Below are 22,927 nucleotides of genomic sequence, written 5' to 3' on the forward strand. Positions count from 1 at the left end.
GTAAATATATATATATATATATATATATATATATATATATATATATATATATATATATATATATATATATATATATATATATATATATATATATATATATATATAGGCTATATATATTATTTATTTATTTATTTATTTATATAAACTCTATTTAGAGGCCGTTCAAAAATTTTGTGGCCCTGTTTCAAAAACTACCAATATATTTTTAAAAAATTCTTGTAGGCCTTATATCTGGAGAACCATATGTAGTGCTTATTCCGTATGATGATGTGCTTAGTATGATGTGCTTATTCCGTTTAAAAAAAAAAAAATGAAAACTCTATTTAGAGGCCGTTAAAAATTTCGTGGTCCCTGATTCAAAAATTAATTATTGGCCAAGATCACAATCTTTTAATGCATTTTTTGGATCATTCTTAATTTTTTTGGCCAAGATCGCAATCATTTGATCCACTTTTTTTTTTTTTTTTGATAATTCCTAAAATTTTCGTTGAAAATCAATTCTGTACACTCAAATCAAAAACAATTTTAAGTTTTGACGTATATTTATTTTTCTCTTGCAAAATAAAAAAATCACTTATGTTTTTTGATTTAGCTAGAGTCCTTTATCTTCTACCATGATTTTTTTTGTTAAAAAGAACTTTTTTTCAAAAAGGGATAAGAAGAAACGTGATGCTTTCGTGCAAAGTTCTGAAGAAAAAGAAAAAAGAAAAGAGAAAACTTCGTTACAAGAGGGTGACGAAAAGACAAAGAAAAAATAAAGGAAACTTAGACGGAAGCAGATGCTCTTTTTTTCCCCTTACCTTAAAAAAAAATCAAGAAAAAGTGAAGGATTGTGGGAAGAGAAAAGGAATCAGAAAGTGAGAAGGTAAAAGAGGAGAATTTTAAGAGCCCAAAAGGGAACAACCGAAAATACTGTTTCTTTTTGGAAAGAAAGAAAGAAAGAAATGGAAACGTTATCATTCCGACAGTCTACACTTTATTATCACAGAAACGAATTTATGGCGGGCATCGCACCGACGGATTTCTCTTTACACACGTCTTCTACATTTTCTCAATTCCCTCACTTCAACTCCAACTCCCACACACACCAGTTTTCTCAGCCCGATTATCCCTCCCATTTATTTTGATTTTTAATGGTACCCAGTTCGATCCCAGAAGAAAATTGAGTTATTCTACAGTTAACTAAGTTTATCGACAGCTCGAATTGTGAGAAATATATGTTATTGAAGTATTGGAGATTTCTCTTTTCGTTTCTCTTTCTTTGAGAAGTTACTGGGAAAACTCTCTACGTCTTTTAGCCTTAAATTCAGAGGTATGTCATATGGAAAAGAACCTACATATATGAAATTTCAATCTTGCTTACATTTATAGGTAATTTTCACTTATAGATGCAATAAACGCATTTCTTCCTGCTTAAGTTTCGACACAGTAAAAATATATTCTTCAGATTGTCACCCTGGATGAAAACCTAGTCAACTTTCAGGCTTAAATATCTTGACGTTTAAGGCGTGTATTTTTTTTTTTTCAATACCCAATGAAAGTTATGCAAAGTTGGCTCTAATAGGGTGTCTCTAATGCTCGATGCTTGAGAGAAGTTGAGTTGATTTTGAGTTTAGCGTCCCCTTACTGATTAATGTAGAATCCTAACTACATGAGTTCCCACCGGGAAACAAAACCCGGTCTCCCACGCCAAAGGCGCATATGCTAACCACTTAGCTACGAGGGAGCTCTTTGAGATTTTTTTTATTAAGCTAGCACTCTGTTAGAGGTTTACGCCCTCTTTTAGGGAATGGGATACTGGATGCAGCAAGGATGGTCTATGGGAAAGTACATATAATTTTATCTTTATTAATATCTATAAATAAACACAGGGGACTTAAGGCTTTTTCAGTCTTAACATTTGGGTTGGTAGACATACAAATACAGAGATAACACATAATACACGTATAACACATAATACACATAATACACGTATAACACATAATACACACAATATGAAAAATGCGGTATTCGTAGAAGGAGGGACGTTAAATCAAGATAAATGGTTGAAATGGTATTGATAGAATTCTACTCGGTTGCAGATGGATATAAATTAAACACTAAACCAGGGAATTGACCTCTATTCAAATGACGATGGAGTCGAGGGATGAGATGATGACCAAAGCGCGCCACAACACATAGGAAATGTTAATTGAACAAATGAGAGCATCTTCCTGCCTAGGAACGGCTCTAAGCTATGATGTGAACAGGGGGAGCCCATATTAGTGACAGAGGAGGATCACTGTACAGTAGATGGAGTTATGAATGGGCGATGAAAATGAGTATGGAAATCATTGAGGAGATTTAAGTCAGAGTCATTTGGTGACAGTGTATAACAATAGAGTGTTGACAAGGGCGTACGCATATAACGACAAGGCGTTGGATGTAGTGCTAAACAGGCCGGTAGCCAGCCCAAAAATGTAGGAAGGGGCCGGCTGAAGTTAGGGGGGGGGCCCGATCCAACCATTTATAGTTCATCACCATATTATAGTGCATTTGCAAGCCTACCGTGAACAGGGCCAGCGAAAATGTCGCCCCTTCCCTAGACCCCCCTGGATACGGTGGTGCTAAATAGTGCATGGCATCAATAAGAAGACGATGATGATCGTGGTAACGTTTGGTAAGATAAGTAAGTCTGAGTTTTTCTATATGCTTTGTAATGTAGGGAATGTGATAAGGTTGTAAAGATGTTGGGTAGGGCTGGGTAATTTGATTCTATGTGCAATTCAGAAGGCATGATGTTCAAGTATTAGAAGTTTGCGGTAAAAGCTTGTTGGGTCAGATACCCAGACTGTGTAGCCATGTGTAAGAGTTGGGCGGAGAAACGCTTTACAAGTTATGAGAACAGTGGTTAGTTTTAATTTAGTAAGTTTAAACGATTGTATGCTTTACAAGTAATTGATGCCAGGTGCTGCTTCAAATTATATGTCGATCGAATGTTACATCTAGATATGTTGCTGTCTTACTGGCTTGTACGGGAACCTGGTCAACCTGAATGGATAATCTATTGGGGTTGCGGCGAATTCTAGTTGACTTTTTAGGTGGTAGAAAGACGACGGCTTGTGTTTTTAAAGCTTTAATAGGAAGATGCCATTTCATACACCAGCGACAGAAATTATCTATAGCTGTCTGCAAAAGTGTATTAATATGTTGCATGGTATTACCCAGTGCAAGGAAGGCAGTATCATCAGCGTGTTGAAATACGTGAACTTTGTCCGGTAGGGAGGCATATCGGTGACAAACAGAAGGTATAGAAGTGGGGATAATGCCGAACCTTGTGGAACACCAGAAAGGAGAAAATGGGATAACTTATTGTTGATAGAAACACATGCAAGTTGGCCAGTCGAATATATAGGATAGGGATATTAAGGCGAATAAGTTTGCAAATGAGACCCAGATGCCAGACCTTGTCAAATGCTTTTTCTAAATCGAACAAAACGAGAAAAGACGGTTTGATGGAATTATAATGATTAGTGATCCGACTATAAAGACGAAGTAGTTCATCATTGATGGAGAAAGCAGGTCAGAATCCGGCTTGATAAATAGGAAGTATGTAGTGTTCGGCGAAATATTGATGAAGGCGTTTGTCCAAGATTCGTTCGAGGATTTTACTGAATGTGAAAGTAAGCTGTATGTGACAATATGAGGAAACATCGTCCAAAGGCTTGATTAACTTTGAAAACATAAGTGTTTTCGACGTTTTCCACGTGGTTGGATAATACCCAGTGCGAAGAATAAAACTGTAAATTGTTGCAAGAAGGGTTAATAAGGACTTTCTTTGATATGGCTGCAAGTGATTTCTCAAAACCTGGTGCCGAATTACGTTTGTGATTGACTATGATTCTGAGATCTTCAACAGTGAAGGGAAAAGCTAATGGCGTGTCAGGCGGAAGAGAATGAATTGTGCTGAGTTATAACTGGTAAGCTGTAAGATTAAGCTTTTCTACGGAATGAGAAGCACGCTCAGGAGGCTAAGGTATGAAGGTGCGTTGAAGATTGTCGGCAAAAGCGTTTGCTTTGTCTACATCGTCGTGTGCAGGCGAGTTTTGGATTAACAGAGGATACTGGGTACTAGTATATTTGCCGCACAAAGCATTAAACCTTTTCCAGTACTTGGAAGAATGATTGATGTACGAGAGCTTAGTGCAAGTTTTTACCCAACATCGAAGTTTATAGTAACGTATGTAGTTACGTACTGTGCGCTGTAACTGTTTGTGGTGACGCAATGATTCTGGATTTTGAGTGACAGTATATTCACGATAAAACTGGCGTGAACGAGTTCTCATTGTTTTATTTTATTTTTATTTTAGTTCAAGCACAACACAACAGGCTCTAGGCCCAATTATTGTGTTGTCTTTGACAACGAAATACATAATAATACAAAACAGTGATATATACAAATAATTAAAAGAAATACACATTACAAAATAGACAATTTAAAAATACACATTTATATTATCTTTAGCACATGTGCTCTTTATATGCCGTTTCCAAAACATGCCTGTTTAATTGTTCTTTTGTACACACTTTCCGACATGCTAAATATATCAATATTGCAGTCTTTTTCAACCTCATTGTGGAAAGTGCTTATCCTCCATATAGAAGATTTCCGAAGAATATTTGTTCTTGCCTTTCTTTGATAAAACGTAGATGTGTTTCCTATCCTCGTTCTGGTTGATGGGACTTGGAAACAAAGCAACGAACGCAGCTCAATAGAGTCAATTTTATCATGTATTAATTTATATAAAAATATTAGATCGTTATATCTTCTTCTTTCGTATAAAGTGGGTAGTTGATAATTTTCCAGTAACTCTTTGTAAGATTCATATTTCGGGTAAAGCCCAGTTTTCCTGTACGTTAGAAGTCTTAGGAATTTTTTCTGTATTCCCTCAATCATATAACAGTATTTTTGCAAATTTGGTGTCCACACAACAGTAGCATATTCTAATTTTGACCGAATGTAAGTGAAGTACAATTTCATTAAAGTTAAATCATTACGAAACTCTTTACCTAGCCTCATGATAAAACCAAGGTTTCTATAAGCCCCGTTCGTTACTGTTTCCATATGATGCTTAAATGTTAAATTTTGATCAAAGAAAATTCCAAGATCTTTGATATACTTGGGAGAGCTTAATTTTGTCCCATCAATCGAATAAGTATAGTCTACATAACTACTCTTACGTGTAAAACGTAGGAAGTTACATTTATTTACATTCATTTTAAATTTATTTTTATTACACCATTCCATAATGTTAGTTAAGTCTTGTTGTACTTTCTCGCAATCATCAATTGAATTTACCTTAATATATATTTTGAGGTCGTCTGCAAATAGAAGACAGTTAGCATGTTTAATTCTAGTCGGCAAATCATTCACTGCTAAGAGAAACAAAAGCGGTCTGAGATTTGAGCCCTGGGGAACTCCTGACAAAGCATTGAACTTTTCAGAGATGCACCCTTTATAAACAACTGATTGCCTACGGCTACTTAAGTAGGAAGATATTAACTGTTTGTACTCTTGAGAAAAGTGGAAAGAGTTTAGTTTGGCTAGTAAAATGTCATGATCCACTAGGTCGAAGGCTTTAGAAAAGTCAGTATAGATTACATCCACCTGATTACCTTTATCAATCTCCGTTGAGATGTAGTTAGTAATGATGGCCAGGTTCGCAGATGTTGATCTATCTCGTACAAAGCCGTGTTGATAGGTCGATAGCACGGGTTTCACATGATTCAGAATACGTTGATAAATAATCTGTTCAAATACCTTTGAAAATGGTGACAATACAGATATGGGTCTAAATTTACCTATATCTCTAGTTCCGTTGGCCTTCGGTATCGGACAGATTATGGTTTAATTCCACTTTTCTGGAAAAATTCTTGTCTTTACTGAGATATTCGCTATAATATGTATGGGATATTTAAGAATGTCCATACAACCTTTTAGTATATAAGGTGGTATGCCATCTGAACCACACGACGTTTTTGGCTTCAATTTTCTTATCGCTTCTTCTACTTCTTCCATTTTTATTTCATTGAGTACTAACAGATCTAATGTATCATATACAGGTTTGTCAGGAGTGTAATTTTGTGTACTATATTTAGCACCGACATCTGAGTATACTGACCGAAAATAATTAGCAAACGCATTAGCAATATCGTTGTTGTTTTTTTAATTCCTGACCATTAAAGGCAAGAAACCCAGTTGAAATATGTTTAGTTTTACTTTTAATGTAGTTCCAGAAATAACAAGGATCCGCGCCTATTTTATTTTCCGTTTCTAATATGAACGTTCTAAGAGCTTGCGGTAATGAGGCGGTAAATTGGGTTGGTATTGTCTACATGTACTGCTTGGTATAGCCAGATTACTCGCTTTCCGGATGGAAGATGTGATCATATTTATGGCAGCGTACTGTTCGTCTTCCGTTGAGGGCGCTGTAATATGAGTAGTGGAGGTGGAAAGATGACTCCTGTATCTGTCCCAGTTTGTTTTATCAAAGCGAAGGCTTGTAGAGAGATGAGGTTGTGATTGATGTGGTTTCAAGCTGTGAGTATTGACAGAAAGTTTGATTGATACATGATCGCTGCCAAGTGGATCTAGAACTTCCATGAGGCTGCGAGAGCCCAGATTTGTTGAAGTGATGACTATATCCGGCGTTGTGTTTAATATGGGGCGAGTAGGTTTGGGAAGGTCGTGAAAAATACGAGTGGTGTTAGTAGTGAGGAAATTTCTGAAGTTAGTTTTGTCCTGTTGTGTTCGACTGTGCGTGTTGAAGTCTGCCATAATAATATTATAGTAGAAGTTGTTGAAAATGAATTAAGCAAATGCAGCAGGTAATGGGTGACCAGGCGTATGTAGGTTGTTTCAACAGTGATGTTGATTTTTCGAAAATAGAGAGATATGATAACGTATTCTGGAAGATAAGGAGCAATGCAGATATGTCGTCGGTGAGGAATCTTATGAAAAAAACCTGCTATGGGCACGTTTAGCTGGTAATTTGCAGTCATCGCGTAATAAAGAATTACATGGTATGTGGCATGATGTAGAGGGCATTAGGAATGTTTTGTTCAGCAGAAAGGCATTGGCATATTCTTCCATGAGCAATGCTTTTCGAAACATTGCTCATGGAAGAATATGCCAATGCCTTTCTGCTGAACAAAACATTCCCAATGCCCTCTACATCATGCCGCATACCAGGTCATTCTTGTCGAAGAGAACGGATATTAAGAAATAAGAACACCAAAGCCATAAGAAAGAGCGACATGGTTGGAAATGTCAGGTATGGAAGTATGAAAATGGACTGTATTTCCAGAATAGGTGGCAGTAAAATTATTATTGAATGTATATTTTGCAGCTTGAATGATCTGTTGAGGTATGTACAGCCGTTGAAAAGGTTGAATGTTTTGCATTGCCAAAGTGAAAAACGTCAATACAGAGATATTGGAGCGTCTGATGGATGGTGATAAGTGATAGGCTGGTGAGGTGTACGAAGTGGAACAACGAGCTCGGGATGGTCCTTTCGTGGTTCGGGTTTTTCTTTACATCTATAGCTGTATGCAGAGCCATAGCTAAGGGGCGGCGAGCGGGGCGGTCGACCCGGGCGCTGACAAGGGGGCACCGAACGAGCAAGAAGAAAGAAAAAGTGTTGGAAAGAGCAAACGATGTGGCGCCCCGTATAAGTACTGGCGCCCTATTAAATCAAGATTGTTGTCCGTTTGCAAAAAAATAAATTTGTTGCTCATTTGCAAGCCTACCGTGAAAATTTTAGGGCAGTAGTAAAAATTTAGGGAGACCCGGCTTCCCTAAGTTCCCGTGGATACGGGCCTGGATGGAATATCAGCTACTGATTATCCGAGACGATGGAAGTGAATGTGTTAATACCTAAGTTTCAACTAATAACCCCCCGAAAAAAAAATAAAAATAAATTTTAAATTAAATCTGACTTTTAACCGTCGTTCTATCTAACATTAAATTTAAAAACAAAAATGAAAACAAAACGTAATGTACAGAGACAAGTGTTATGTTTTAAAAGTAATGTTAACAAGATACAACAAAGGTAGGCAAAGATGAGATGATCCAGTTGTTAACGACAAACCCCCATTTGAAAGTTGTCTTCATAACCACAACCATGTCATTAGTGGCTTTTTTCTTTCTTTATTTATTCTTTCACTCAACGGCCGTCCGTTAATCCAGCACTTACGCCGAAATGCATTTAACTAAATTGCTTCTCGCTTTTCTGTTGGTAGGTAATAATCCTCTTTTCCCCATAAGCCACGACCAACGTCCTTTCCTCGCCATTTACGCCACCATAAGGGAGGGGGAAGAGGGTAAATTCAACAACGTATGAATGATACAACGAAAAAAAAGTGCACAGTAGCTGCAAAACTGTTTTGCACTTATAAAAGCACCAAGTATACTATAATTGAAGTTAATAAAGATATAAGGCTTTTATAGCATGAATATATTTCAACTGGAAGATACACATTCATAATTTTTACGGATGGGTGTAAAATTATTTTGGTAAGTGCTAAAATAAACTACGATCCAGTAACCAATAAAGGGACGAGCATTCAAGTACGTGATTCGTTGGCAGCGTATTGACTACTAATGCCACTGTTTCCGACTTTCTAACCGGAGCCACACCCAATTGACTGAAAATGCTATAAACAACAGCCAATATTCTTTGTCGCTGGACGTGCAAATCTTATGAAACGCAATGTGCCACGACGAACCTCAACGGTTAGATATAATTTGATGAATACCGTTTGAATACACTTAGTGTCGTACGCAGAATTTCGTAAAGCATCCATCCAAACTCAGATTGTTTCAGGACACGCATAGTTTTTTGTAGATATGATAAATGTTTAATTTTCCATATCTTCTTAGAAGGAGATTAAAACCAGGAAACCTCCCTTCATGTACGGCACTGAATATATTTGTAATATATCTGGTAAATGATACCATTCAAAAGGTGAAGTCCCTTAGGAGACCTTTTAACATTATTCAATTGAACTACTTTTTCCGATGGGTTACTTTGCTATGATATGGAACTATTTTAGGATGTGAGACACCCAGATTCTTTTCCTCAAGAGTCGCGTGGTCTCGCGTAACGCAGTTTCTTACGCTCTTGTCTTTGGTGCGAGCGGTCTTGGGTTCGATTTACGGTAGGGACACTTGGTTGAAAAAGTGTAAAAGCTTTCCCAGACCAGCCACCCTGAGTGAGGTTTTGTTCATTTACACCAAGCAAATGCCGGGAAGATATCTAACATACAGGTCCCAGGCCACTTGCTTCCTTTTCCTCGGATAGTGTGATCACTGAGGGAAGTCATTCCTCATACATGTCCATAGATGCCAAAAGCCTAGAAATCTAATCCTAATCCTTAAGAGCCGCCACTGATTCAGTTATACAAAATTCAATATGCCGGATTAAACGCGATATTGTTAAAACACAAATTCCCAAGCACAATGTAAAGAACTGTAAAACTTAGAAGCGTATGCTGAACACCATATTGGTAAAATAAGGGTAGTCAAACATTCTCTATAGGGTATACTATGAAATCAAAGAGCTCACTGAGATTATTCCGAATATATATTTTTTTTAATAACGTGTAATAAACAGAAGTAAGTTAATAAACCATTTCTTTAAAGGTGCTGAGTACCAATTCATCTTTGTATGTTTATTTCATAGATTTAGATGTGCAATTATTATTATTATTATTCTATAATTCTCACTTTATAACGAACTAGAGCTCTAATGATTTTACTAGCAAAACCTGCGCTCTCCACACAGCGCAAAATTCACATATGAGCATGAATCTCCTTGTCATTCCTCACATCTGTACATGTCCCTTTACAGACACAAGTGAAAGACGTCTCGATAAAAATCGGCAACGGGTACAATAAAGGGGAGATTTTTAAAATTATTTTTTCAATATCTCGCACCATTTGCAAGATTTGAGCCTATTTTCCAGTTGGAGTTTTTAGTTCATGTATGATTAGTGTTTTATTTATTCTTGCATGAGTATGTAATAAGCAAATACATTACATACACAATTAATTATAATGTCAGTGATATATATATATATATATATATATATATATATATATATATATATATATATATATATATATATATATATATATATATATATATATATATATGGTGTTCATTGGGCAAAAACACTCCAAATAATAAAGATTCATCTTAGACTGGAGAAATGGTTATCCTTCGTTTTTCACTATCATTTGGCTATGAAATAAATGCCTGGAAGATATACAACCCCAGAATACAAATATGTGGTGTTGTAATGTATAACTGGTAGGGTATGATGTTTTACTTTTAAATTTCAACACTTCCAGTGTACCACTGAAAAATGTAATAAAGAGATAACGGTCATGTTTTTAAGTATTCAATTAAAACTGGACAATCGACACAAAATTTGGAATCGACCAGCGAAAACGGCACGTTTCTAGCACTTGTGGTTTTCGAGATCTCATTGTCGAAAGAACTGGAGACAAACATATAAACTTTTCTTGACCACAAACATATAAACCTAGCATTTTAATATACAGATTTTACTGATTTCGTCTTCAAATTCAAATCTTGCTTGTCCCTTACTTCGTGAAGATTAAATTTCGTTAAAAATATATATCTATTTTTTTAAAAATTTAATAACGAAATTTATTTTTAAGTAATATTATTGCAACAGAAAAATAATTATCCATTGAAATCAATCTAAAAAAAATATAGCATTGATACTCTACCAAATAAATGAGTAATGAGTTTGTAAACCAGTCACTTTTACTTTGTAATAATAATAATAATAATAATAATAATAATAATAATAATAATAATAATAATAATAATAATAATAATAATAATAATAATAATAATAGTTTTCAGATGGTGCAGAAAAGAATCAAGTCCACGGTTTGATCATTCTAGGCATGTTACATCTTCAAGATCTCTGGCTGAAGTTCTTTTCAGAGCTTAAAAGACTCATGTCCAGATATTATAAGTAACTCACATATATATACAGGGTGGTAGGTAACTCCACCGACAAACTTTGGGAGGCGATTTCTTATACGAAATGAAAGAAAAAAGTTCTAATAAACATGGGCCGAAAAATGTCTCCTTTGAGAGTTATGATCCATTAAAAATTCGAAAAATCATTTTTCAAAACTCCCTAACTTAGAAACTATAGGACCTATCCCAGGCGGTTTAAGGAATTACACAGGAACTAGTATGTTCTCTATCTAAATATCCATGTTTAACCATCCTCCGTTATCGGTGAAAGGAACTGTAAAAAGGAAGTTGAAGTATAGGAATACTCCTTTAAGTACTAGTGGTGCGTTCGTTTTTCACTGGTACCGATGAATTCTGAAACATCGATATTTAGATAAAGCGTATACCAGTTCCTGTGTAATTCCTTAAACCGCTTGGGATAGGTCCAATACTTTCTAAGTTAGGAAGTTTATATATAAAGAAAGAAAGAAAAAGACAACTTTTCCATGTATTCAAGGGCATCATACAACATTTAAGTTTCTTTTCCTCACAACTTTGGCAACTGGATTTGATTCTCGTGTGCCCTATATTTTCTTAAGTGCAAGAGAAACAAAGTGGTCTCCCTCATCTACTCTACGAACTTAGCAGTTCCTCCAACTAGCTTGATCAAATGGGCTACAACCTCTCTTTGAAACAGCTCCCCCTCTCCACTATAACACATACCAAACCAAAGCACAACTACTTGACGTAACGGACCATCTGCGAGCCTAAGCTTGCTCCAGCGCCATCTGCTAGTGATCGGATGAACTACGTCAAGCCTGGCGGCGAGCACGTGGTTAGAGCGTTGCGACGCCCTGTCCCTAACAGACCTAGTGACCGTCACGTCTTGTTTTCACGTGGCTCCCCAGTTTGCCTCACGACGCCGGGTAGACGCCGAAAATTGGGAAGCACCGGCCGAGAATCGAACTCTTGACCAGGTGGACATGAGTCCAATGCTATAACCACTAGAATACAGTGTTCTCTCTTTTTAACACATACACTTTCGATAACTGTCAACCTCTTATTGAAAAGAATTGTGGGGAAAGGTGAAGAACTGCTCCGCAGAAACCTTCATTACAACGTAACCGTGACGACACCAGCTCTAATTTCTTGGGGAGGGGAATAGACGCACGCGGAGGGATAGAGAATTTTTTTTTTTTTTTTTGGAGGGGTAGCTGCTATCATATTTTTTGTACGCGAAAAATAATGGTGTTACATTACCTGGCCTGCATTACAATACAATATATCTGGGAACAGTTGCAATAAGGGAAGCGCTTATCCCATTGCATCGTCACTGCAAACACAACATAATGCTATTTTCTTTAATAGAAAAGAACCTCTCAGTAACCTGACAACTAAGTTTCTCAATTTCGTACACATTGACTTATGCTTATTTTTACGAGCAGTATACTGCGGAAGTTAATTCATAAAAAAGTAATAACTACGAAAGAAAGGGAAAGGAGAAAGGGGAATAGAGGAAATTGCGTAGAGACAAACCTTGTACGAAAAAGACTCCGCCATCGTCTATTCAACTTCTCTCTGGCCTCTAATTCTTATCTTTAATGCACTAGACACGAAGTTCCACGTCTTTCAACCAACTCCCCAAAGACACCGTGCTTGTTTCTATCTTCATTTGGAGACAACAGCTCCAGGGAACAATAAGCACGAAATTTGTGACTCTTTGGGGAGAGTGACTTAAAGAAGCGTTATACAAGACTACGTTAAGTGTGCGTGTATGTGTCTGTGTGTGACACACATTCAACGTTAAGTATGCAGACTGGTGACGCAAGTGTCGCGGAAAAAAAAATGACCCTCCTACTGCTAAATATCAATTACTATATATTGTGAATATATTATCAAACAAAAACCCATAAAGGGCCTAATTTCTACAATATTGGCCTTAGATAATGCGCAACCTTCTGTGGATCGCATTTTCTAATAGGAATGAAAGTCTTACACAAGTGAAATATGTATAATCGTTAAAAAATGAAAATGAAATGAAGTCTTTCAGTTTTAACATTTCACGATTATGCCTTTCAGGCTAAGAAAGACGATAATTAAAGCAAGTGAATGATGATGGAAGAAATTATGAAATGAGAAAGTGGGAGGAAACGGGAGTAATCCGAGAAACCCCACAGACACGAAGTTGTCCATCACAACCTTATGGCCGGAGATCAAACCAGGGACCCCACGCACCAGAGGTAAACGCTCTCCCACTGAGCCACCATGCCTCCTAGTTGTAAAAACAAATCCTTCATTAATTTTCTATCCAAGACAGACCTTTTAAACTGCTATTTAAACAGTATTTATTACATTTTTATTATGCCTTACGTGTTGATTTAGAGGTCTGTCAATAACATAGAAACCAAAGCCCTAGAAACCACATTTATATAGCAGGTCAAAGCCTACCAGAATGCGAAGTTTAATCTTGAGAGGATGTGTTCAGCGTATGATCGGGTTCGAGTTCAGGATGTGTTCGGGTTGTTTTCAAAAACATGACTCAAAATTTATCCGCCCGTAACTCATGAATAGAAAGCCTGCACAACATAGTATTTCGCATTCTTTTATAGGAACTCAAAATATACCAACATGTCAAGATTGATCCGGTTCGGATGATTTCAATTGAACTGGTGCGATATATGATGTCCTTGGTTTTTCAAGGAAAAATCTAATTAAGAACGAGAAAAAAATTATTAAGTTAATAGGTTTATTATATATGTTAACAGGTAATATTTCTATCAGTTATCCTACTTTTAAAGTTTTGTATGAGCACGGTCATGGACAATATAACAGAATCTTTAGTTCCGAAATGACATATCCTATACGCAGTGGCGTATTTAAGGGAGAACATCCGGGCTTAAGCCCCCCCGAAATTTTATTTACTACATTAAAATAAATGAAATATCTTTCAGAGTTTTCACATTTCCAGGAACAAAGTTAGCAAAGCCCCCCGAAACAAAATCGTAATTACGCCACTACCTATACGATAAAGGAAACGATTGCTAAACACAAGTGATTCGCCGTTTTATCCATTTGATTATGATATGGATCTCGCAATGCCTAGAAAGAAGGCATCCATAATTTTCTACAACTCACTCATCTCAGATGGAGTTAAACATTATTAAAAAAATAGTAAATGATAGAAAAAATAGTGAGTAACTGGAAAGGGAAGAGTGAAAATAAAAACGTACACGTCCACTAGTCAGCAAAAGCGCGAACCTTCTCTCCCGTATGTATATTGGCAAGAAATGCTTTATTATTTGTACTTGTCTAAAAGAAGAAGTGAAGAAAGAAAAAAAACTTTTCTGTAATATTTATATTGTAAATATATTGCTGTTATGGTGATCTTATCACGTACAGAGGTAAGCAGCATCAAGCACCATAAACAGCTATGCTACGCTCTGCATCAGCACCTCGCATGCTATTGACATCTAGCGAGTGTTGTATAAAGCAGCTATAGACTCGATACTTGTCTCTTTCATCTGTAGATGACAGCCTAGTAAATATATACAATTTTCATCTAAACGCTACAGCTCATTTCCTCACAAAAAAAAATGACAATAAAAAAATTAAATTAAAATAAATAAATAAACGAAAATGCAGTTTATAAGTAAAATAATATTGCTGGACTTGTTACATACAATATTAAGATATAACATGTTTCGTCTGGACAAAAATAGAAATTTAAGTTTTGTGAAAAACAATTTCATGTTAGGCTTGTAGCCTCTACATTCCTAATACAACACTTCCCCGAAGAAAGGGCGTAACCCTTTAACCGGGTAGACGACAAAAAAAAAAATATTAGGCACGAAATAAGAAAAAAATGTTAATAATTACAAGCACGACCTTTTTCTTCTATCGAGCATAAGACTTCAAAAGTATGTATGTATGTATGTGGGGGTGTGTGTTAAATGCCACCTGTGGTTAATCAAATTATGCTGTGCGAACTGTGGTTCCATTCAATTTGATGGACAATAGCAGTTGAATACTAATGTTTATTTGACTAGATAAAGATACAGCTTATACAGCCATTGTACGAATTATAGGTGAAAAGCCCTGTTACCAACGCAACGCACTCTCTTCACAAGAACCATATATGTTTTAAACTTGAAGCACTGGCGTAGTTAGTTTTTTTTTTTAATCTTGGGAAGGGAGGTCGGATGAATCAAAATCAAAATCCAGTTTCCAACAAAAGTTATATATACGAAGTAACAGTTTCTTTAAATATATTTGACTAAAATCTGGGAGGGACTCGCCCCTCCTCCCCCCGACTCCGTTGCTAATGACGCCCGTGATTGAAGGAACGAATACATGGGCAGGTTCAATTGACCAAGTAAAAGAAAGAACTGACATCTGCTGGTATGAAAAATAATAGTAATTTTTTTAAACTTCAGATCTACATTAACTAGATGGCGACACAATTGAGTGGATGGAAGCTGCTTCCTAAAGTTGAAGTGCTGAAACATGGTATCTTGAATTTTCATACCTCTTTGATTCATTATCTTACTACGCTACTAAGTAAACATGTATTTAGTTAAAGAATCTGTATGCATAGGACGTCGGTAGTATGAATATAAAAAAAAAATAAAATAACTCATTCAAAAATCATAACTCGTCAATGAGTAATTTAATTATAATTTTCAAAATAGCTAATTAAGTGCTTCAAACAGTGGCGTATTTAGGGGGGGCTTCCGGGCTTAAGCCCCCCCCCGAAATCTTACTTACTATAGTAAAGTATATCAAATATCTTGCAGAATTTTCACATTTTCAGGCAAAGCCTCCCCCCCGAAAGTTAGCAAAGCCCCTCCCAAGACAAAATCGTAAACACGCCACTGGTTCAAACAATGATAATACCATAGATTATTGTTTCGAATGTGTACAAAATATCATAAAAGTTACCTTCAATACTCAAATCTAAGGTGACTGTCACACATTTTATTTTATTATTATTATTATTATTATTATTATTATTATTATTATTATTATTATTATTATTATTATTTTGAAAAAAAATACATTTATCTAGATAAATAACGTTGTTTGGATAAACAACTACACGAAAAGGAAGCATTTTGAATGCATTTACCTTTCATAAAAAATTAGCTGGAAAATGTACTTTTTAAAAGACCCACCTACACACATGTATATACGTACAACTGACATATATTAATGAACAGCCTCTCATACACATGCGAAATACTATTACTACTACTATTGCTACTATTACTTCTTTTTTTTTAAAACAAACATCTTACGCTGCTGGCACATCCTGATTAAGGAACAATAAAACGTACCTGATTGGTCGGACCCAGGAGGGCCTCTGGGTTTCCCATCCGATGCCCATTCGTCATCTGAAAAAACAATAAAAGACGGCCATTAGAGCATGGCCAATTGGTATCCACTACTACAAATGAAATGAATGAGAAAAACAAAAAACAAAAAAATCAAAAACAGACCTAATAATGGGACAGAAAACAAATGACAATCGACCAATGATTTATCTCAGACCATTTGAGATGGGAGTCGAATGGTAGCAGTTCTCTAATGAACCAAAATAAGAAAAAAAATCACAGTAAAAAGAAAATAAGAACGTTTATGATTCTACAGGCAATAAATAAAAACGGATCCCTAGATACACATCTGTTACAAAGACATCACAATAAATGACCAATCAAATCTGTTTTTGTCTTGTTAGTGTCTTGTTCAACTAAGACAGATCCGTCAATTCACGTATAAAAAGAATTTTCAAGAAAAAAAAGCGCGCTGTTATAAATAGGTAGATAGATACATGCATTAATATTCTACATGCTAAAAAACAACTTAAAGGATAAATATTTGAAGTTGCTAGAGTAAAAGGGTACGAAGAAAGGAATGTGGCAAGGAATCAAGTTGACCGAAAAATTCAAGATTTAAACAAGATTGTTTCTTCTCCTGTAAGGCAAAATCGTATTACTCTGTTCATAATCGAAGTACTTTCATTTAGTTTGTTTTATATGGAAGTACTAACACAAATGATAGAGTACCGTACTCATAGTTGCTCTCTAGAGCTCATTCGTGGCTAAGCGGTTAGCGTACACGCCTTTGGCGTGGGAGACCTGGGTTCGTTTCTCGTTGGGAGCTAATGTGGTTCGGAATCCACATTAATCAGTAGATCCCGTTTCATATAGCCTCGCTGCTGGAAGGGACGTTAAACTCAAAATCAATTCAACTCATAGCTCTACGACTGTCATTACTCTCCGTAGATCCATTTACTGTGTTCATAGAGTAAACAGGACTACTTCGCAAATGAAATGAGATCTTTGAGTTTTACGTCCCACGATTATGCCGGCTAGGATAAAGGAGACTGTGATTATGAGAAATGGATGAAATGATAGAATGGATGAAGTGGGAGTTAACGGGAGAACCCCCAAGAAAACCCACGTATACGGTGTTTGTCCATCACCAATTCCACTTAAGGCGAGCTGGGATCGAACCGGGAACCCCATGCACCAGAGGTGAACGCTCTACCATTGAGCTACCGCGGTCCCATAGGAATGTCGCATCTTGCATTACTTTCGTTCACTCTGTTTTCAACGTTAAGACGGAAGTACGTCGAGTAATGTCAGATTGTACTTATATCACTATCATCACTTGCAGTACTTGTTTTTACTGTTTATATTGTTTATACTGTTTTTACTGTTTATATATATACTGTTTATACTGTTTTTACTGTTTATATATATACTGTTTATAGCAATGAAAATGTTTCGAGTAACGAAAGAGTACTAGCAGCAGTTCCATCACTGTCAGGTTCGTAGCCAGACTACAAGGAGAGCGAGGGCTAAGATTTTTTTTTGGGGGGGGGGAGAAAACTAACTTGAGCTCATCTCACATTCTTTCATACGTATTTCTTAAACATGTATGCACAGTAGTTTTCGACTAAGTATCCCCACCGGGAATGGAACCCGCGACTGCTCGCATCAAAGGCGTTTTATTGTAGAAAAAGAGACAAATAAAACTGCATTCCTTGTTTACATTGCTTTCATTATGTTATCAGAAATCTATCAGGGATCAGAACTGCCTACGTTTCCTTGTATACAAACTTTAAGCATCATTTTATGTTTTCTGCAAAAAAAAAAAATAAATAAATAAATAAATAAATAAATAAATAAATAAATAAATAAATAAATAAAAGTAAATAAATAAATAAATAATAAATAAATAAATAAAAAAATAAAGTCTTAATTTACTATGTCCTTGAAAGTGGCATCTTGAAAAACCTAAGTTTTCTACTTACTGTGTTCTTCGCGTACTTTCTCTTCAGATTCTACAGGTTCGATCGGTGAGTAGCGGTAGAGGTCTCACCTCTAGTGCGAGGGTCTTTGTTTGATCCCAGGCCAGTCATGTGAGTTTGTGGTGGAGATCATCGTGTTCCTGGGTTTTATCGGTTCTCTCTCTTTTCCTACATTCTCATTCCACCAGTTTTTGCTTCATAATAATTCACTTACATTAAGCATCCATCGCCTTTAGCCTAAATGGTATAAGCATGCAGTGGCATACGCAAGGAAAGTTCAGAGTTTAACCGCCCCTTGAGCAAGATGGTATGTAAAGATAAACATTTACTATATTAAAATTAAAATGATTACAAAAAATAAGTTTATCCTGAAATGATAAGAGACTGAAATTCTTGAAACTCCTTCTTGTTGAAATTCTGCGTATGTCACTGTGCATGAGACGTATAACTAAAACATTTCATTTTACTGTTTCGATCGTGATGGAGATACGGATACAGATCGGATATTATCCTATAGAACTATGCTCCCTTTGGCTAAGCAGTTAGCGTACATACCTTAGGCGTGAGAGACCCGGGTTCGATTTCCGGCATGAGTTCGTGTGGTTCGAACCCCACGTTAAGCTGTAGGTCCAAGTCTCAGATAACATTGCTGCTGAAAAGGACGATAAACTCAAAATCAAATCATTAGAAAGAACTCAAAAATCAACAATGTCACTTTTTAAAATTATGCAGTAAATTTGATTTTAATACTTTTCTGGCATAGAATTACAAAGATATACCGGGTGTCACAGAAGTAGTGACTCACTTGTTGTTACGTGTGGTAGGTTAGGCTGTATAATTGATGTTGTTGTTTGTATGTTTCTTGTTTTGATTGTGTTGTGTAATCATGTTTATTTTTTTTCAGCTGCCAACACTACAAGATGGGGTAGGGTCACTCTAAAAACTTATAAATCTAAAAAAAAAAAAAAAGTAACATGAAACGTAAATTGAGTTCTGAGCTTTTTTTTAAAAAAAAAAAACTCATGAACGAAAGAAAGTAAATTGCTAAAAGAGAAACAACCAATTTCTAAAGTTTACGGAATTATTGGAAAATTAAATTTGTCTAGTTTCATTGCGTTGGGAAAAACAGTATGATACAAAGTCGTGATGGAAATACTAAATTCTGACAACAAAATCAGCTTGGTTTCATCACCAATTTCAATAGACTCTTTTCATTCAGGAAAATACTTATTAGGAATTTAGAAGAGTGAAAATTTCGAATAATTCACTCAAATATACCCTATTGAAAAAAAGGTAAATCACATAGAGTAGTTTCACTTTTCATACTTTAGAAATTTTTTTGAAAATTTTGTAATTACTAATGAGTACAGCGCATGGGAAATGTAAGAGCAAAATGGGATTTTCTGCCTTTCAAAATGGGATTTTATAAGGTTCCAGGTTGGCATCACTGCGGCCTGGTAATGCTCATGGTCTTTAAACACTTGCAAAAGTTTGCATAGTGGTTCTTAGTGAATCAGCCCTATCGTGCTAGAATTCAGTGACGTAACTAGGGGGCAAAAAGGGGCTTGTGCCCCGGGCGTGGGATTGGGACTGCTCAAAATTGGGCAAATATTTGTGGAAGCGTTTTCGGTTTGATTGGTCAGGAGGACACTAAGGCGAGTTCTTGCCCCGGGCGAAAACTAACGTATTTGCGTCGCTGCTAGCATTTGACGGAAAGTTCGTTAGGTGGTAGCGTGTAATACTTTTAAATACAAACAGTTAAAAGTGTTACAAATTCGTTAAATTTCACGTAAAGAGAATGTTTCTCTATTTTATTCAAAAACCTTTAAGTAAGCGCAGTTAACAAAGCCTAATTTGAAACTCTGTTAATAATACGATTTGAATAAAAAGTAGGGCAATCGAAAATTTTTGTTATAGTATGTAAATGATAATTAGTTCAGATGATATGGAAAAGTATTATGGGAGAACTTAATACAGAAGACTACTTGTTAATTGAAATGAAATCTTTAAGTTTTACGTCCCACGGTTATGCCGGTGAGGCTAAAGGAGACGGTGATAATGAGAGATGAATGACAATGGTGGAATGAAGAAAGTGGGAGGAAACGGGAGAACCCCGAGAAAACCCACGAGCACGGTGTTTGTCCACCACAAAGTTCACTTGGCGGGGGCTGGGATCGAACCCGGGACCCCAAGCACCAGAGGTGAACACTCTACCACTGAGCCACCGCGCCCCCCAAACTTGTTAATTAAATATGAGACTTCTCGCAGTTCATATTTGAGAGGTTTTTCAGACAAAAGAGAACAGAAAAACATAAAGAAAGCACTGGTTACCATAACGACGTTACACAGAAGAAATGGGAAGAAAAAAGATCCTTTAAGACTCAAAAGAAGTAAGTCGTTGGTATTACGGACTTCGAACTTGAAGTTCTACTCTCTTTACATATTCTAAATGAATTGTTAAAAAAAAAAAAAAAAAAAAAAAAAAAAAAAAAAAATGGAAAATATTGCATAACAATCTAAATGAAGTCATCAGGGGACACATTTTCACGGACAGGATACAGGAAGTGAGAAAAACTCCACATCGATCCTAAAGGTGGGACTAATATAGTTTATATAATATTGTGGTAAATACCGAAAATGAAAATTGATACTTTATAATTTTAATATAATTATTCAAATTCTTTACGTTTATTTTTTTTATAAAGATTTATTCTGATTTGTTCTTCCATCGACTTGTTAAATCTTTCACACAAGACGGAAATGACTAGCATTGTGTTTATAAAGGTTGTTTATGTCGATTGCATAATATTTACGTCATGTAATATTGTGTACGTATTATTCTGTTATAGCTTCCTATTACATAATGCTTACGGACGAATTACTCTCTCAAAGTAACAATTTTCTGCAAACATCGAAGATTTTTATTTGGACACCACGAGGAGTATTTTCCATGTTTTGAGTACCATCTCTTCAGCAGTATACAAACTGAGGATTTCAGAATTCCAGTCATTCGGTCTCTAGTATCTCTACCAGTTGTTAATACACCAATATCAAATCTTTTTAGAGCTAAGCAGACGACTCCGCAAAGCTAGTTCTGAATCTCAACATTTCCTTTGAGTCCCAACAACCTTTTAACCAAACTCCAAACTCTACTGAAAAGTAGTGATTCCAGTGAATTTCGAACTGATCCAAATTCATCTACAGAACGAGCCACGGGAAATCAGACATTTGGAGGTGGCAAAACTGCCAAACTGAAGCGCATGGTGGCGTTAGTTGCCATGTCATTTACATCATAGAGGTCTGCCATTTCGTTTACCATGAGTCGTTGGCCAGTGCACATGTGCGTTCAAGCGGTGGTAGCCTTTGTTCGCGAGAATTGTATAGTTGCTGTTAAGCGGACGGTGCGACGTGGACAGGAGCGGTATTTTAGTGCCAAACAGGAAAGCAATTACCAGGTGAGTGAAACAATGCCACAACACTGATTCCACACCAAACGACAACGAGTTGTACTGAAGAGTCTCATGGAGAATCTGAGGATTTGTGTCTGACCAGAAACGATGTATATTGACACATGCATCCAAGTGGAAATTCGTCTCATCAGACATCATTAGGTTGTCCAGCAAGTTTTCATCGCGATTCAGTTTGTCTAAAAACAAAACAGTTCACAAAAGTCTTCCAAACTTTTCGTCAAACAGTTGTAGCTGTTGGATAGTCTGTATCTTGTATGGATGATAATGTAGGTCTTCTTTCAAAATGCGACGCACTGATGTCTGCGACATGTCCAGTATTCTTCCATGGTGACAAGCTGATCTTTGTGGACTTTGCTGCAAAGCCTGGCATATACAATCTATGTTTTTTGCTGTGTGAACTGTTCTTGAAGGTTCTTCATGCTTCTTGACGTAGACAGAATCAGTTTCTGTCCATTGTTTAACCCACCAGGCAATTGATTTCCTGCTCGGCACACTAAAATGTCAGACCTGCTCACATCGCAGCTCCCACTGAACAGCAACTACCGGTATACATTTCTCGCAAATAAATGTTTCCCCCGCTTGAACATGAACATGCACATGCACTGGCCAACGACTCATAAATGACAGATCTCTGTGATGTAAATGGTATGGCAGCTAGCACCACTTTCCCGTGGCTCATCCTGTACATACGATTACAAACCGTTTCCAATTTCAATAGAAAAAAGTCATCAATTTCTATGAGCGCAGGTCAGTGAGAGAAATATGTTCCTTGCATACGCACTTCACTACAGTTTACCAAACATTCCACATTATTTTAATGTTCACTGAGAATTCATTACAACCCGAGTATAAAATAGAACATTTGTGTCAGATGCTGCATTTTGCGAGAGGGCTATATGGATTTATCAATACTCGTCTTATTTCATAAAGAACGTGTATCTATGACACAGAGTAATCTAGTATTTAAGTTTTACCTATGCCCCTATAGCAAGGCCATTTAGGCATGTCGTCAATATTGTAATACCCCGTACCTGCCTCTGTTTACTAACAACCGACACGTGCTCATACTACGAATTACTACAGTGCAAGGCTGGTCATATGACGAC

At 36.4% G+C, this 22,927-nt stretch overlaps 1 protein-coding gene across 4 annotated transcripts in view; it reads right to left on the bottom strand.

Moving 5' to 3' along the window:
• Positions 1-22,927, bottom strand: part of LOC145668871 (coiled-coil domain-containing protein AGAP005037-like) — a 1,021,830-nt gene that overhangs the window by 757,350 nt on the left and 241,553 nt on the right. For all 4 annotated transcript variants that reach the window (XM_081737111.1, XM_081737106.1, XM_081737121.1 and 1 more), the window contains exon 2: positions 16,373-16,429. In XM_081737111.1, coding sequence (XP_081593237.1) covers positions 16,373-16,429 — 57 coding nt within the window. The remainder of the gene's footprint in view (positions 1-16,372; positions 16,430-22,927) is intronic.

This window comes from Thermobia domestica, chromosome 13 (genome assembly GCF_964235325.1).
Source record: "Thermobia domestica chromosome 13, izTheDome1.hap1.1, whole genome shotgun sequence".
Lineage (NCBI taxonomy): Eukaryota > Metazoa > Arthropoda > Insecta > Zygentoma > Lepismatidae > Thermobia > Thermobia domestica.